Genomic DNA, 14,726 nt, shown 5'->3' with positions numbered 1-14,726 from the left:
CTTGCACTATGTCTTATAAATATGAAACCTTAATACTACATTCGATTTCAATCCAGTACATCCTTGACAAGAATTGAACGTTAAAGAAAAATTAATAGCAGGGGTGGGGACAAGTTATGAAACCACGAGGAAAAAAATATTTGAAACTAAAAGCAGACAAAAATACTCACAGCCGGAAGGGCAAAGAAAGATATCCCGACAATTGCCGAAAATGCTGCGATAATTTTCCCCAACCACGTGTCTGGGACTACGTCACCATACCCAACAGTGCATAGGGTTATCTGTAAAGAAGAGAGATTTATTTCTAGATGCACACAATGATAACGGTACATTTTGTCCACATACTAAAGGCATAAGCCGTCAACACTACCCTGAACTCCGTTGAAGTATCTGTCCAAGATGTAACGGATCACTCTCCATTCAAATATTTAAAACAGATATGATTTTATTAATTCTTCAGAATATAAGGTATACTAAATTCATCCTCATTATGCAATGAAATGATTGTCACTATACCATAATATGTAGCTCGAGTTTGGAATTTGTTATAAATAATTATTTTTGTTCAAAATAGAATATTCACAATGAATGTGAAGGACACTATAAATATTGACGGTAACGAAACAATATTTACTCACATAGAATATGTCAAACAGAGCTTTAGCGATTTAGCTTCACTCACATAGAATATGTCAGAGTTTTAGCGATTTAGCTTCACTCACGTAGAATATGTCAAACAGAGTTTTAGCGATTTAGCTTCACTCACATAGAATATGTCAAACAGAGTTTTAGCGATTTAGCTTCACTTACATAGAATATGTCACACAGAGTTTTAGCGATTTAGATTCACCCACATAGAATATGTCAAACAGAGTTTTAGCGATTTAGCTTCACATACATAGAATATGTCAAACAGAGTGTTAGCGATTTAGCTTCACTTACATAGAATATGTCAAACGGGGTTTTAGCGATTTAGCTTCACTTACATAGAATATGTCAAACTGGGTTTTAGCGATTTAGCTTCACTTACAGCGAATATGTCAAACTGGGTTTTAGCGATTTAGCTTCACTTACAGCGAATATGTCAGTAGGGGTTTTAGCAATTTAGCTTCACTTACATAGAATATGTCAAACAGAGTGTTAGCGATTTAGCTTCATTCACATAGAATATGTCAAACGGAGTTTTAGCGATTTAGCTTCACATACATAGAATATGTCAAACAGAGTGTTAGCGATTTAGCTTCACTTACAGCGAATATGTCAATAGGGGTTTTAGCGATTTAGCTTCACTTACAGCGAATATGTCAATAGGGGTTTTAGCAATTTAGCTTCACTTACATAGAATATGTCAAACAGAGTGTTAGCGATTTAGCTTCACATACATAGAATATGTCAAACAGAGTTTTAGCGATTTAGCTTCACTTACATAGAATATGTCAAACTGGGTTTTAGCGATTTAGCTTCACTTACAGTGAATATGTCAAACTGGGTTTTAGCGATTTAGCTTCACTTACATAGAATATGTCAAACGGGGTTTTAGAAATTTAGCTTCGCACTAATATGCAAAGCATGATGTGTTCTAAATCATGTATACCGGCGGCACAATCTCTGTATGTCTGTCTGTCTCTCTGTATGTCTCTCTCTCTCGATATATATATATATATATATATATATATATATATATATATATATATATATATATATATATATATATATATATATATATATATATATATATAGATAGATAGATAGATAGATAGATAGATAGATAGATAGATAATTAGATAGATAGAAAACCACATTATTTTGGTTGGCCAAAATGACTAATTGGTTATAATAATGATTTGGCTCGAATGACTTAGACTAATTGGTATTAATTGGTATTAATATATCGTAGAAGCACCCAGGGCCGGATTAACATATAGCTGAATGCGATTGCAACCTTAGGCCTTATATCATGTAGGCGCACGTTTAGGCCCTCCATTTCAATACGTAATACATACTTAGGTCCTTGCCCCTTACTAGCCCTGGGACTCATATAATGTTAATCCGGATTTGGTACCATTGAGTTTTTACTAGTCCGAAATGATTACAATTGCCACAACAACAATGGAGCTAATTCTAATCAAACTGTTAGACAAAGATACTGTTTTTGCATCATGGCAATTAACAAAATTCTCCTCACATCAGTTGCATGATATTTAAGGCATTATGTAATAGGACGGTTAACAATTTATAAAAGCAAGGAAAACAACCAGAGTGACAACATTTTCTAGTCCTATGGTAAATATACTAACCTACTGACAATTTAATTTCGAGCCCGTCTGTGTATTTTACACAAGGTATCTCATTCTTCCAGGCACTATATGCTTTTGTTTAATCAGTTTAAATCATTTTATTCCATGCTGATTTCTTGGAAACACAATCTGAACGGCACCTGCCTATAGAGAATCCATTATGCTGGATTCGCTATCACCATGGTAAATAAAGAAATTCCCACATCTTCTAGTTGTATTGACTCCCCATTACTGCAATTACTCTGATAAGAGATATACTGTATCTATCTAGGGAGTTTTATTGACTCCATTACTGTAATTACTGTGATAAGATATATACGGTTTCAATATGGGGATTGACTAATTAAATTACGCATATCGAGTACAAATATTTGGCTATTATAAATGACAGTAATTGAACTATGCAGTGTCAATTACAAATTGATATTGAAGTCGATTTTGCAGATTCTCGTATGTGTGGATTGGTAAATGGCTCATATGCAGTTTTGTTCCGGCTTGCACGTCCACGTGGTCTTATTGTTCGCACAAATGAAGTTCAACGTCGTGAAATTTTGTATGTGATCACGTGTTTCAGATGGTACAGAACGTACAAATCATCATAACTTAACACGTGGCCTTGCCACCGACTCAAGGCAAACAAGTATCAAGTGAATGCCAACCAAATCAATTAGTGGGCACCTTGGCTCTTTCCAGCAGCTAAATGTATCATTACACTTGTAATTTTATTTGACTTTATCTGGTCCATAAAAAATATTCGTTGTCGAAACTTCCTTTTACTTGGACGATGAAACAAAATAAGATATGATATTTTATAAGAAACAAGATTAAGAGACAAAGCTTATATGAAACAAGATAAGATACGACACTGAATCCAAGAGTTACTCTTATTGTGTTATCAGTTATATTGAGGATTTTTTCTTATAATGTTCAAGTGTAATCAAGACTTCCGTGTTCGGGTGAATAGTACCGGTTTTTGTGCAAACAATTGTTAGATAAGGATAGGAAAAGGTAATTTGTCAATTACTAGAATTTCTGTTCTTATGAATATCTTATCATGAGTTATTTTCCTTTAAATGCGATAAAATCTGCAACATCAGCCATCTTTGAATCGTGAAGGTCAACGTATTTATTGTTATGGTCTTCCTTCATGTGTCAGTGTCAGTTGTTGAAGGCAGTTTACGTATACGGCTGAATAACTTTTAATGTATTGTCTGTTCTAGGGACACACTGACATCTGAAAATATGAGCACGAAATTCGCTTCGTGAAAAAGACAATTTATTGGTTGTTTTGTATCCTCCAAGAGAAACGACTCTTGTCGCCAATTTGCATCAAGCTTTTAATTGGCAAATGATTGATTATTCACATACTTAATTCGCGTCATGGTAAATCTTTAGATAAGTTTGTCATATTAGAAATAATTTAGATTTAGATTACCACAGCAATCTTCCTTTCTTTCAGATGTCATCAAGATCTTTTTTGATATATCAATGTATTGCATCAATTCCGACTTAAGATGTTTCGTATTGCTTACAGCTTTGTTTGAGACATTTGATTGTCATTTTATTGCACAATATGTCATTTTATTGCACAATATGTCATTTTACTGCACAATATGTCATTTTATTGCACAATGTCATTTTATTGCACAATATGTCATTTTACTGCACAATATGTCATTTTACTGCACAATACGTCATTTTACTGCACAATATGTCATTTTACTGCACAGTATGTCATTTTATTGCACAATATGTCATTTTACTGCACAATATGTCATTTTATTGCACAATATGTCCTTTTACTGTACAATATGTCATTTTATTGCACAATATGTCATTTTACTGCACAATATGTCATTTTACTGCACAATACGTCATTTTACTGCACAATATGTCATTTTACTGCACAGTATGTCATTTTATTGCACAATATGTCATTTTACTGCACAATATGTCATTTTATTGCACAATATGTCATTTTACTGTACAATATGTCATTGCACAATATGTCATTTTACTGCACAATATGTCATTGCACAAGATGTCATTTTATTGCACAATATGTCATTTTACTGTACAGTATGTCATTTTATTGCACATTATGTCATTTTATTGCACAATATGTTATTTTATTGCACAATATGTCATTTTACTGTACAGTATGTCATTTTATTGCACATTATGTCATTTTATTGCACAATATGTTATTTTATTGCACAATATGTCATTTTATTGCACAATATGGGATTGAACACGAATTGTCCAAGTCACCTTAGTCTTCTCCGGTTTCGTCATGTCGCGTTTTGCAGCTGTATTGTTGTGTACGGTTTGATACATTATACACGATTTTGTTTTTAATTTAACAATTTAACAACTGTACACCAGACCATAAATACAAACGGCGACCTTACGAAACTGGAACTACACCAAACATGGGACGTTGTAGTACACAAAAATCACAGATATGGCCCCTTTTCTTTCAAATCACTCTTGTTTAACCGACAAATGGCGATGCATATAACATCTTTGGATTAATCTATATGTCGGATAAGCAACTAATGATCAAGACCATTATACTGTACATTGTCATTCAAATTTGTCGAAGTTATTTAGATAAACGATTGATTTAACCTAACTAATGAAATTATACCCGTGAAATCTCTAGACCACTGCGCTGTGTAAACGTCGAGTTTTTATTTTCGTGATTAAAACGCATAGTAATACAACCAAAGGTAAAACGACAACTGTTATGTCTACAATTGCAATTTTTCAGAACCTTTTCAGGTGAATTGTATGCGAGTGAACTGTATACGTGTAGGTCGGTGAAAAGCGTATTAAATAAACAATATTACTATTGTAACTGATCTTATTTTCAAGATACAATGGCGGCAACAATGACTGGTCTTGGAACGGTCTGAGCAAATAATAGAGAGATTATATTTATATATATATATATATATATATATATATATATATATATATATATATATATATATATATATATATATATATATGTGTGTGTGTGTGTGTGTGTGTGTGTGTGTGTGTGTGTGTCGATACATACATACATACATACATACAGAGATCGAGATCAAAAACCAAAAAAGATTTGTGCTTTTCAACCGAAATTGTTCTCATTGTATATAAAGTAAATATTTATGTTTTGTTTACTTGATGATCATGATACTTAAGTTATTAACAAAGAATTAAAATGCTTTCTTTCCTCTACTGTGTTCAGGCCCGGCACTATGATGTGCGAGGCCTAGGCAGCATGTGGGACCCAAGGCAGCAAGCGATGTGCGCGGGGCCCCAAGCAAACAATTGCGCTACGTAATTCATTTCCTGAAGCTCGGGGCCCAAGGCGGTTGCCTCGTTCGCCTTGCCCTAGAGCCGGGCCTGACTGTTTATTTTTTGTTGGGGGGGGGGGGAGTCGACTCAACAAAGTATGCTATTTACCATTATTTACGCGGTACAGAGTTAGCTCCCCTTTAGTACGGACGGAACGGCATTGTTCTGTGTATTTTTTGCCTTGAAGACAATACGTGTATAATAAATTGATCAGACGTCTTTATTTATAGTTAAATCAGAGGTTTCCGAAATGCCGTTAAAGGCCAAAGGTATATGCTAACGTCATTAATGTATAATGCAATTGACGCCTTCATGCAAGGAAGCCCATATATATATATATATAAAAAGATGGCCCCGACATTATTTGTGATTAAAGTCAATGTGCCGTAAAAAGAACAATCAAATCAACCAACCAAAATTTTCCCAGTTCTTCTGAGCAACCAGCAATATTTGAATTTGTTTCTCTCGATCCGTCTATTACCATTTTCACCGTGCATGTATCATTGATGGTATATTTTGTTGTTATGAGTTTTTATTTTTTTTGTTTATTGTAGCATTTTTTTATAAAGATTCCAACAGATGACCGTTCAATTAATTATCAATTACAATTTCCCTAAACAAGAACGTCAAAATGTATTAATGTGTAACTGTCGCATACATACAAGGGGCATGCAATACTTGCGAAAACTTGTATGAGGCTCTCATATTTAATCCAGTAATTTCTAAACACTAAATTGAATTTTATGAGAACAGTACAAATGGGGTTTGCATTTATGCAAGTTTTTAATAAAGAAAAATTGTATGAACAGAAACCTCCATTTCGGCATTTAAATGGGTTTCATGTTAGACTCATTTTGAATATGTCTCATACAGATACCATATAATATGCCTCATACAGATACCATATAATATGCCTCATACAGATATCATATAATATGCCTCATACAGATACCATATAATATGCCTCATAAAGATATCATATAATATGCCTCATACAGATATCATATAATATGACTCATACAGATATCATATAATATGCCTCATACAGATACCATATAATATGTCTCATACAGATATCATATAATATGCCTCATACAGATATCATATAATATGCCTCATACAGATATCATCTAATATGCCTCATACAGATATCATATAATATGCCTCATACAGATATCATGTAATATGCCTCATACAGATATCATGTTAAACCCGTCTTACTGGGTTGCCTACCTGATGATGTATGCCATAATTAGTTAATTGCTTTTTCTTTTACATCGAAATCTTGAACTCCTACAATATATAGAAACAATTAGCCTCATCATTTTTTTCTTAATTTTTTATGATCGCAAGTGTTTCTTTCATAAATAATAAATGCATTCATGTACGATCTTAAGTGCATCCACAGTGAAACGGATTGCAAAATAATATTGATAATATCGTACGCATCAATCATTACGAGATAAGAACACTATCAATTACTGTTATTAATAGGAATTATATCTCAGTGACTTTGTTGATAAACTGTCTGAAAAAAGTTATGAGACAAAGTACCTTGAACGAGGGAGATTTCAAGCTAGTACAATTTCGTTTGTTGGTAGTATGAGCGCTGGAACGTGTGGGCTGGCGATTAAGATGCCATATCTTCGCATGAGGGGTCCCGGGTTCGAAACCAACTGACCTCCAAATATTATCTCTCAAGAGTAATTCTCCTTAGGCCAGTGCACATAGTAATGCAGATTACTCTACTATAAACACATAAATAAATAACAAATCCTAGTTTACAGTGCTTCAATATACGTGTCAATCGCCATCTTTGATTTGCGCGTAAACAACAACACACAAGTGACACACACATAAAACCGTAGATATATATATATATATATATATATATATATATATATATATATATATATATATATATATACCTCCTCTTAAAATTTCAAAACCAATTTTAGGCTGTTTTAGTGCAGAAAAGTAGGACAAAGGTAACTCAGAGTGTAAGTTCAATTTACAGTTTATATTCACGTTAAATAACGCGCGATTAGTTGCCATATACGTGCAAGTTAGAAAATGTTCCCTTTTGTTCTGTAAAACATTCATCCCACGAGAGTCATAAAGAATAATAGCCCCAATCATAAAACATTAAACCTAATTGTCAGTCATTTGCAGCGACGGTATTTGATGCCGAAATGGATTGCATTAATGGATCTCATTTATTATGAAATCATCAGACTTCCAATTAAAGTTACACTGGATATAAAAACTAATAGTATCGGCAGATATCAATATAAACGCTAATCGCCTACACCACCTCAAAGCGACGCCAAGCGTTTCGACCATGGGAGACAATTTTCCAATGGCTTGTCCAAGATCAGCAAAGAGGTGTATTTCTTCAAGAAGTACATACTCGTACATATGGTGTTAATGATTAATATCCTAACCCACGGGGGTTACAATTTGTCAAGATACAGAAGTATCTAAAATTCAATAATTTTATGTAAATTATCAGAATAAAGTATTACAGGTTTTAAGAATGTTGATTTATTTAGGGCAAAGTATTACATTTTTGATAATGTTGAGATAGGCAGGACAAAGTATTACAGCTTGTCGGATGTTGGTTTAGGCAGGACAAAGTATTTTCAGGTGTGAATATGTTAATTTACGCAGGCCAAAGTATTTTCAGGTGTATGTTCATTTACGCAGGTCAAATTATTGTTAGATGTGAGAATATTCATTTAAGAAGTACACATTATTATGTGCCTATAAGGTTTGAGAATGTCGATTTAGGAAAAATAAACAATACCATGATTAAGGAATGTTTATCTTACAAAAATTTTGAAGCACAGTAGCTTTGATTATTTAGAGAGTTTGCAATAGCTTCAGTCCAGAAACCCACGTAATAAGAAACTGAGCAATTTGTTTCATAAAATAGTTTATTTTCCCCAGCATTAACATTGTTGCCCATGAAAAATTACATAGCGATCTCAATCATATAATAATACATGCCTTCTTAATCAGTAATCATCTCAAACGTTTTACTCAAATCTCAGTTTTTACGAATTATAGTTTGATTACAGCAAAACTTTTATAAAATACAGAAATCTTTTATAGGACAAAATAACCAGGATTAATGATTATTGAAATACTCGCACTTTTTATTTTGAATATTTTACACAAAAGTTCGAGGACAATGTAAGTTTTATTCTTATATTTTGCATAAAATATAGGGTTGACCCAATATTCACAAAAATTCGCAGTTTTAGAGCACATTAACTCAACTTTTGGGGTTAAAAACTCAAGAATTGAAACGATATTTAGGTCATTCTGAACGCTATGATTTAAGAATTTGTTAAAACAGGATATTTGCTTTTATAATTATAAAACATACATGATGCATTCAAAAAACCATTATACTTGAGCTTAGATTAGTACCGAAGTTCAGACGTTTTGTGAACATGGGGCGTGATCCATTATTCTGGTAGTAGCTACAGACAAACAAAAAATCCTGTTGGATGGCTACTCACCACACCCCACCAGAGGGCGTCCGGGAACGTACCAAACTTCTCTTTGTCGTGGTCTTTTTCTGCCAAGTACACCAGAAAGGATGAGAAGAGAAGGCCAAGAAACCCGATGTATACCGTTGTCAACAGTTCCTAGAATTATATATATATATATATATATATATATATATATATATATATATATATATATATATATATATATTTCCACATACATACATACATATTGATAGACGGAATTAATGAGTGAGTGAACTGAAAGAAGATATGTCCATAAGTTTAAAGAAAGAGGGGAATTAATTAATTAATGAAGAAATGAATAAAGAGACAGCCATATACATGTATAATTACAAAATAAGGAAAGAAAGAAAGCGATCAATGGTTTCATAATAATGCCTCTTACTCGTCTGTGAGCCCAAACTACAGAAGCCAGCAATTTCCAGGTGCCTGCCTTTCTGTCTATCCGCACCATACGTAGAATCTGGAAAAAGCGGAGACCTTTCATTGTAGAGGCGGCATACATCTGAGTTGTACTACCCATGATAATTACCATTAGAGATGCTAGAATTATCACAATATCTGAAAACAGAAAGAATTCAAAGTTTATATTAATAGAAGTACAGATCGACAACGGTCAGATATATGTATGTATGTATATATATATATATATATATATATATATATATATATATATATATATATATATATATATATATATATATATATATATCTGTGTGTGTGTGAGAGAGAGAGAGAGAGAGAGAGAGAGAGAGATATCGGTTGGCGATCCTAACTCTTTCAAAGAAATGATTTATAAAACGTCCATATTACCAGGTTGAAAATATGAGGTGTTTGTGTTTTACGTATCATAAAACTTGACTGGAAACTATAGGGTTCATATATAGGGTTTACTATGGTTATTTGTCAGTTGTTTTGTCTGGGATGTCCACGGTTTAAAATTTCTCATTTCCCTCCTTTTGTGGACTGGTAATGAATATAGTTGAAAATAATGGCGTGCAAACCCAAGGGCATTATCTTTTGCAGGCATAATATTTCCAATATTTTATGTAATAATTACATTTTGTGTAGCACGCCCTGTTGGCCATTTCATACCTAGGAGGAGCGCCGAACCGGACATCAGAATTAGTTAGAACTAAGATGTAATTTTTATGACGTTTTAAAATGCATTTCATATAGACTACATTAAACATATGCAGTATTACGTCATTCCCTCTAACATGGTACACGCTTTACTTCAAGATACATGAATGCGTATTTTATTCTTTTTCGGCGCTTCGTTAAACGTGTTTGAACACAATATTTGCTTATATTATGGAAGAAATAACATCATATTAATGTTTAAATAAAAAAATCTCCTTGAATAATTCTTCAAAGCTCACAGAGCATACAGCGGTACAGACAAAATCCCCCTTGGACACAATTAACCTGGGACAAAATCCCCTTTGCACAAAGCTAAGACATAATCTCCTCACAATTCTTCATTTCTTTCCCTAGGGCGCAAGTATGTAAGAGCTAAGCCATATATTATTGGATAAACATTATATTCCATAATTAAATTAAATACGAGGTATGCTGATGATATGTCACATTTATTTTTGTATTCCCCAATCCCGTTTCAAAATAGACCTGTTTATTTTTGACGCTTTAAAAAGTTCAAAAGTTTTGACATGGGCAGAAGATTATGTCATAACCTTCATTTTGCTTTGGGGATGGGGATTTTGTCTTCGGGAATTTGTCCTGAAGAGATTTCGTCCTACACCTGAGCATACAGTGTATTGGACTTGTTTCTCAAGCTATGTTATGGACAAGATATTTCTGCTGTATGAGACTGGAACATAACGGCATCATGACTAGAAAAAGTAAACAGATATCATCAGCCATTCCAAAAATTTCCTATGTGGCAATCAGTAGAAGAACACTCGGCACCAAATACCCACAATCTTCAGTATAATCCCTATGATTCCAAATTTCTTATTATTCCTGGCAGACGGGTTTCAAATCATAATAATTTGACCACTATTACAGTCTTAAATACAATCACCGCCAGGAGAAAGAGCCCCTGATGCTGTTTGCTTGTATCCTTTATTACCTTTCTAGTTCAGAGAAGGGGATTTATTACAAATCAAGAAGTGCTTATCTCAGCCTGCGTTTGGAGAAGAAAGTTCTGTCCTTTCTTTTAGCTGGTTGTAATGGAGAGGACCTTTGAAATTATATATACCTATCCTTCATAACTATGAAATTTCTCTTGAAAATTCACCCGACCCCCACCCCATCTCCGAATAAACCCCTCCATTTTACAACAGACATATCATTATGATAGCTTCATGGAGAAAGTGCATCTATATTCTTTTCCTGCATCAGTCGCTTCATTTAGCATTTTTTGTAGCACTCGATACTCAAAATTATTGCAATTTAGATACATTAACGTTCTTTGACAACGAATTGCTCAGTTCAATGGTATCTAAATTATCGCATAAACACGGTCATGAAACGTTTGAGTTCTTTTTTCAATATGGTTCTAAATTCTGCAAATAAATGAGGTGTGATTATAAATGGTAATTTTGATTTTCCCTGAGGAAAGGTGACTGGTAACCAGTCAATGCATACTAATACTTAAATGGGAAGGTATTGATGGTAGTTGTATCCATCTGAACAGCGACTCCAAACCTGGCCTGATATTTATCAACCTGATTAACGTCCATATGTTCCGAGGAGTGCAATTTCGAGCACTAACAGAAACTATCCGAAAACATTCAATCATCATTTTCTTCACTTCCGCCAGGGAATGCCAGGCGTGGTTATGTTATCATACGGAATACTTTCGGTTTTTTCTAACACATATTAATGAATTCAACTCTACTCCCACCCATCACTGTGCCCCCTCATCGCACACACACGCACACACACACACACACACAATATATATATATATATATATATATATATATATATATATATATATATATATATATATATATATATATATATATATATATATATATATACCTGTGGTGACTTACCTATTATACATAGGGGTCTTTGAGCAAATCGGAGTCGGCCGTTCCAACCCTGATACCTTGAGCGACATCCCGCGGACCAAACTCTCAACGAATATTCTGCCGTAAGCCACAATAATAGCAACGGTTCCTGTATAATAATAATAATAATACCTATACAATAACAAGTTGGCTTTGAAGCTGGTTATTCAAAAGCATATAAAATGTTTATAGTATATACATTAATCTGTAAATATTTAGGAAAATATAGGAGTATAATCTATGCAGTATGTAAAGACTATGAAAAAGTCTTTGATAGGATAGACAGAAGTTTACTGTATCAAAAGCTGGTTTGTAAAACTATTAACGGATAAATGTTAATAATTATTAAGGCAAGTTATAATGATGTAACAGGTCCAACAATTATATTACCGATGTGTTTAGCTGTCTTGTTTGCGTACGTCAAGATTGTGTTTTATTGCCGTTACTCTTTTCTTCATTTTTGAACGATCTGAAACCCTTCTTAGCTAACGGAAAGAGGAGAGCTGCAGTAGAAACCTTTAAGTTATTTATAACATTGCATGCAGGCGATTTAATTGTCTCAACTGACACTGGCCACTAGTTGCAAACTATGCTCAATAGACTGCATACTTATTGCTTAAAGTGGAATTTATAAGTGAATATATTAACCAAAAAACAAGAGTGACTATGTGTCCAGAGGTGCCAATCTCAGAAGTTATGGAACGTGGTACTATGGGCCCTGCACAGGTTGATCATATTACAAGTATCGAGGATGCATGTTGCATTTTTGTTTTTTTTTAAATCTGGTATCTGGGCAAGAAAACTCTTTCTTTGCAAGCATTAAAACTATGCATGTTTGCCATAAAAGTCTTTCAAAATTTTGCAAAATTCTTGTAATTCAATTGCTTCCTCTGTCTGATTCGAAATATCTCCTGCCTACAATTATAAGGTTGGGGTTTTGGGTTTTTTTTATGATGCTAATGATTATGATAATGTTCATTTGTCATTTTGTAAATATATTTTTTTTTGTATACATAAGTCTATTCCAAATGCATTTGAATATAAAGAATTAAGAATAATTAGTAAGCAGAAATGTTGTCATATAATTCTAAAAATGCCAGAAACAGATATCCTAAACAATACTACAATTTACGACTAAGACGGAAAGAAAATTGTGATTTCTGGAAAAGCAATGTTAAGAACTTATTTTTACGTATAGACTTGGCAATAAGTGGTGAAGGCATGACGTAAATGATGAAAATACATTTCATAGAATGTTTAGTCAGGGGTGTGAAAATATGTATATGCAAAAACTTCAGGATGAGACTAAATCAATGGGAAGACTGCATTTTAAAGGTAATTTAAAAAAGAATCTACTTGTCAAACATATCTAGAATTGTTAGGAGATACAGAATATTGTTACATAATCACTATGCTTACAGTGGGTAACTTTGCAAATCAGAAGTAATACAGGAAGATAAGAAAATATTTGCTACGAAGAAAGATGGTGACAAATTCGTAATGTTCTTATCGAAAATGAATTTTGTTTTATTACTGCTTGTCCGCTATATTGAGAATTTCGAAAATTCGGATGACTAATTTAGCAATGTTTACTGTCAAAACGTTAAAGATTTGAGATGCCATTTTACCCAAAACATAACTTCTTTCTGCTCCTTGCAAACTTTAGAGTTCTCTATAATTTGCATTGTATGATTACTGTGTAATATATATTTCTATTAAACCTTATTAGAAAAAATACGTTAATGACTGGACTGTATGTATAACACTTCCAATAGATACGATATACTTATATTATACAATAAAACACCATTTTGTACCTCATGATATATCATGGACCTATATTACGAATTAACTATTATTATTGTCATTATTATTGTTATTATTATTATTATTATCATTATTAAAGTTGTTGTTGTTGTTTTTGTTGTTGTTGCATGTAGACGATAACGGAGAACATTAAGGATGATCATTTGTACCTTCGGTGGCATGCAATAAATCATTTCATCCTTGACTACTTTATGATTCAAAACATGTAAATGCGGTGTGCAGATTAGGTAGACAGAATAACGTGGAGCAGAGTTCATCACCGTCTAAAGTCTGGCAAAATAACTAGCAAGGTTTACAACAATGGCACATTTTGATTATCACAGACTTTGAATTATGGGTCCTGTATTTGCAAGGATTGTATGTCTGTTTGGGTTTTTTTTTTAGATCTTCAAAGAAATTGTATGAGATAATACTAACAATGAGGGATAAATATATACATAGATATAAAAAAACGAAACCTTACCATGTATATTAAAATCTGTCCCAGAACAATCTCGTACTCGGCTATAGTGGAGAGGACACTAAGAATCAAACTTGCTAAACAGATCAGAAACCTGAAATTGATTTTGGAGAAGTTATAAGATTTTTCTGATGATTTAAAATTAAAGTCATTTCATTTTATAAGTTTTGATAACTCCGAAGATTTTTAACTCAAACCATTGTTTAAATGAAAG

The 14,726-nt window shown here is 33.1% G+C and overlaps 1 protein-coding gene across 5 annotated transcripts in view; it reads right to left on the bottom strand.

Annotated features, from left to right (window-relative positions):
* LOC149784419 (potassium voltage-gated channel subfamily KQT member 1-like) overlaps positions 1–14,726 on the bottom strand; it is a 162,940-nt gene that overhangs the window by 20,660 nt on the left and 127,554 nt on the right. For all 5 annotated transcript variants that reach the window (XM_089932475.1, XM_089932476.1, XM_089932477.1 and 2 more), the window contains exons 2-6: positions 14,516–14,606; positions 12,208–12,334; positions 9,570–9,745; positions 9,173–9,301; positions 171–281 (exon numbers count right to left, since the gene is read on the bottom strand). In XM_089932475.1, coding sequence (XP_089788601.1) covers positions 171–281; positions 9,173–9,301; positions 9,570–9,745; positions 12,208–12,334; positions 14,516–14,606 — 634 coding nt within the window. The remainder of the gene's footprint in view (positions 1–170; positions 282–9,172; positions 9,302–9,569; positions 9,746–12,207; positions 12,335–14,515; positions 14,607–14,726) is intronic.

The sequence above is a fragment of the Sinohyriopsis cumingii genome, chromosome 14 (assembly GCF_028554795.1).
Source record: "Sinohyriopsis cumingii isolate HCF-2022 chromosome 14, ASM2855479v2, whole genome shotgun sequence".
Taxonomy (NCBI): Eukaryota; Metazoa; Mollusca; class Bivalvia; order Unionida; family Unionidae; genus Sinohyriopsis; species Sinohyriopsis cumingii.
Note: the sequence above shows the minus strand (reverse complement) of the source record. Positions and strands in the feature narration are given on the sequence as shown.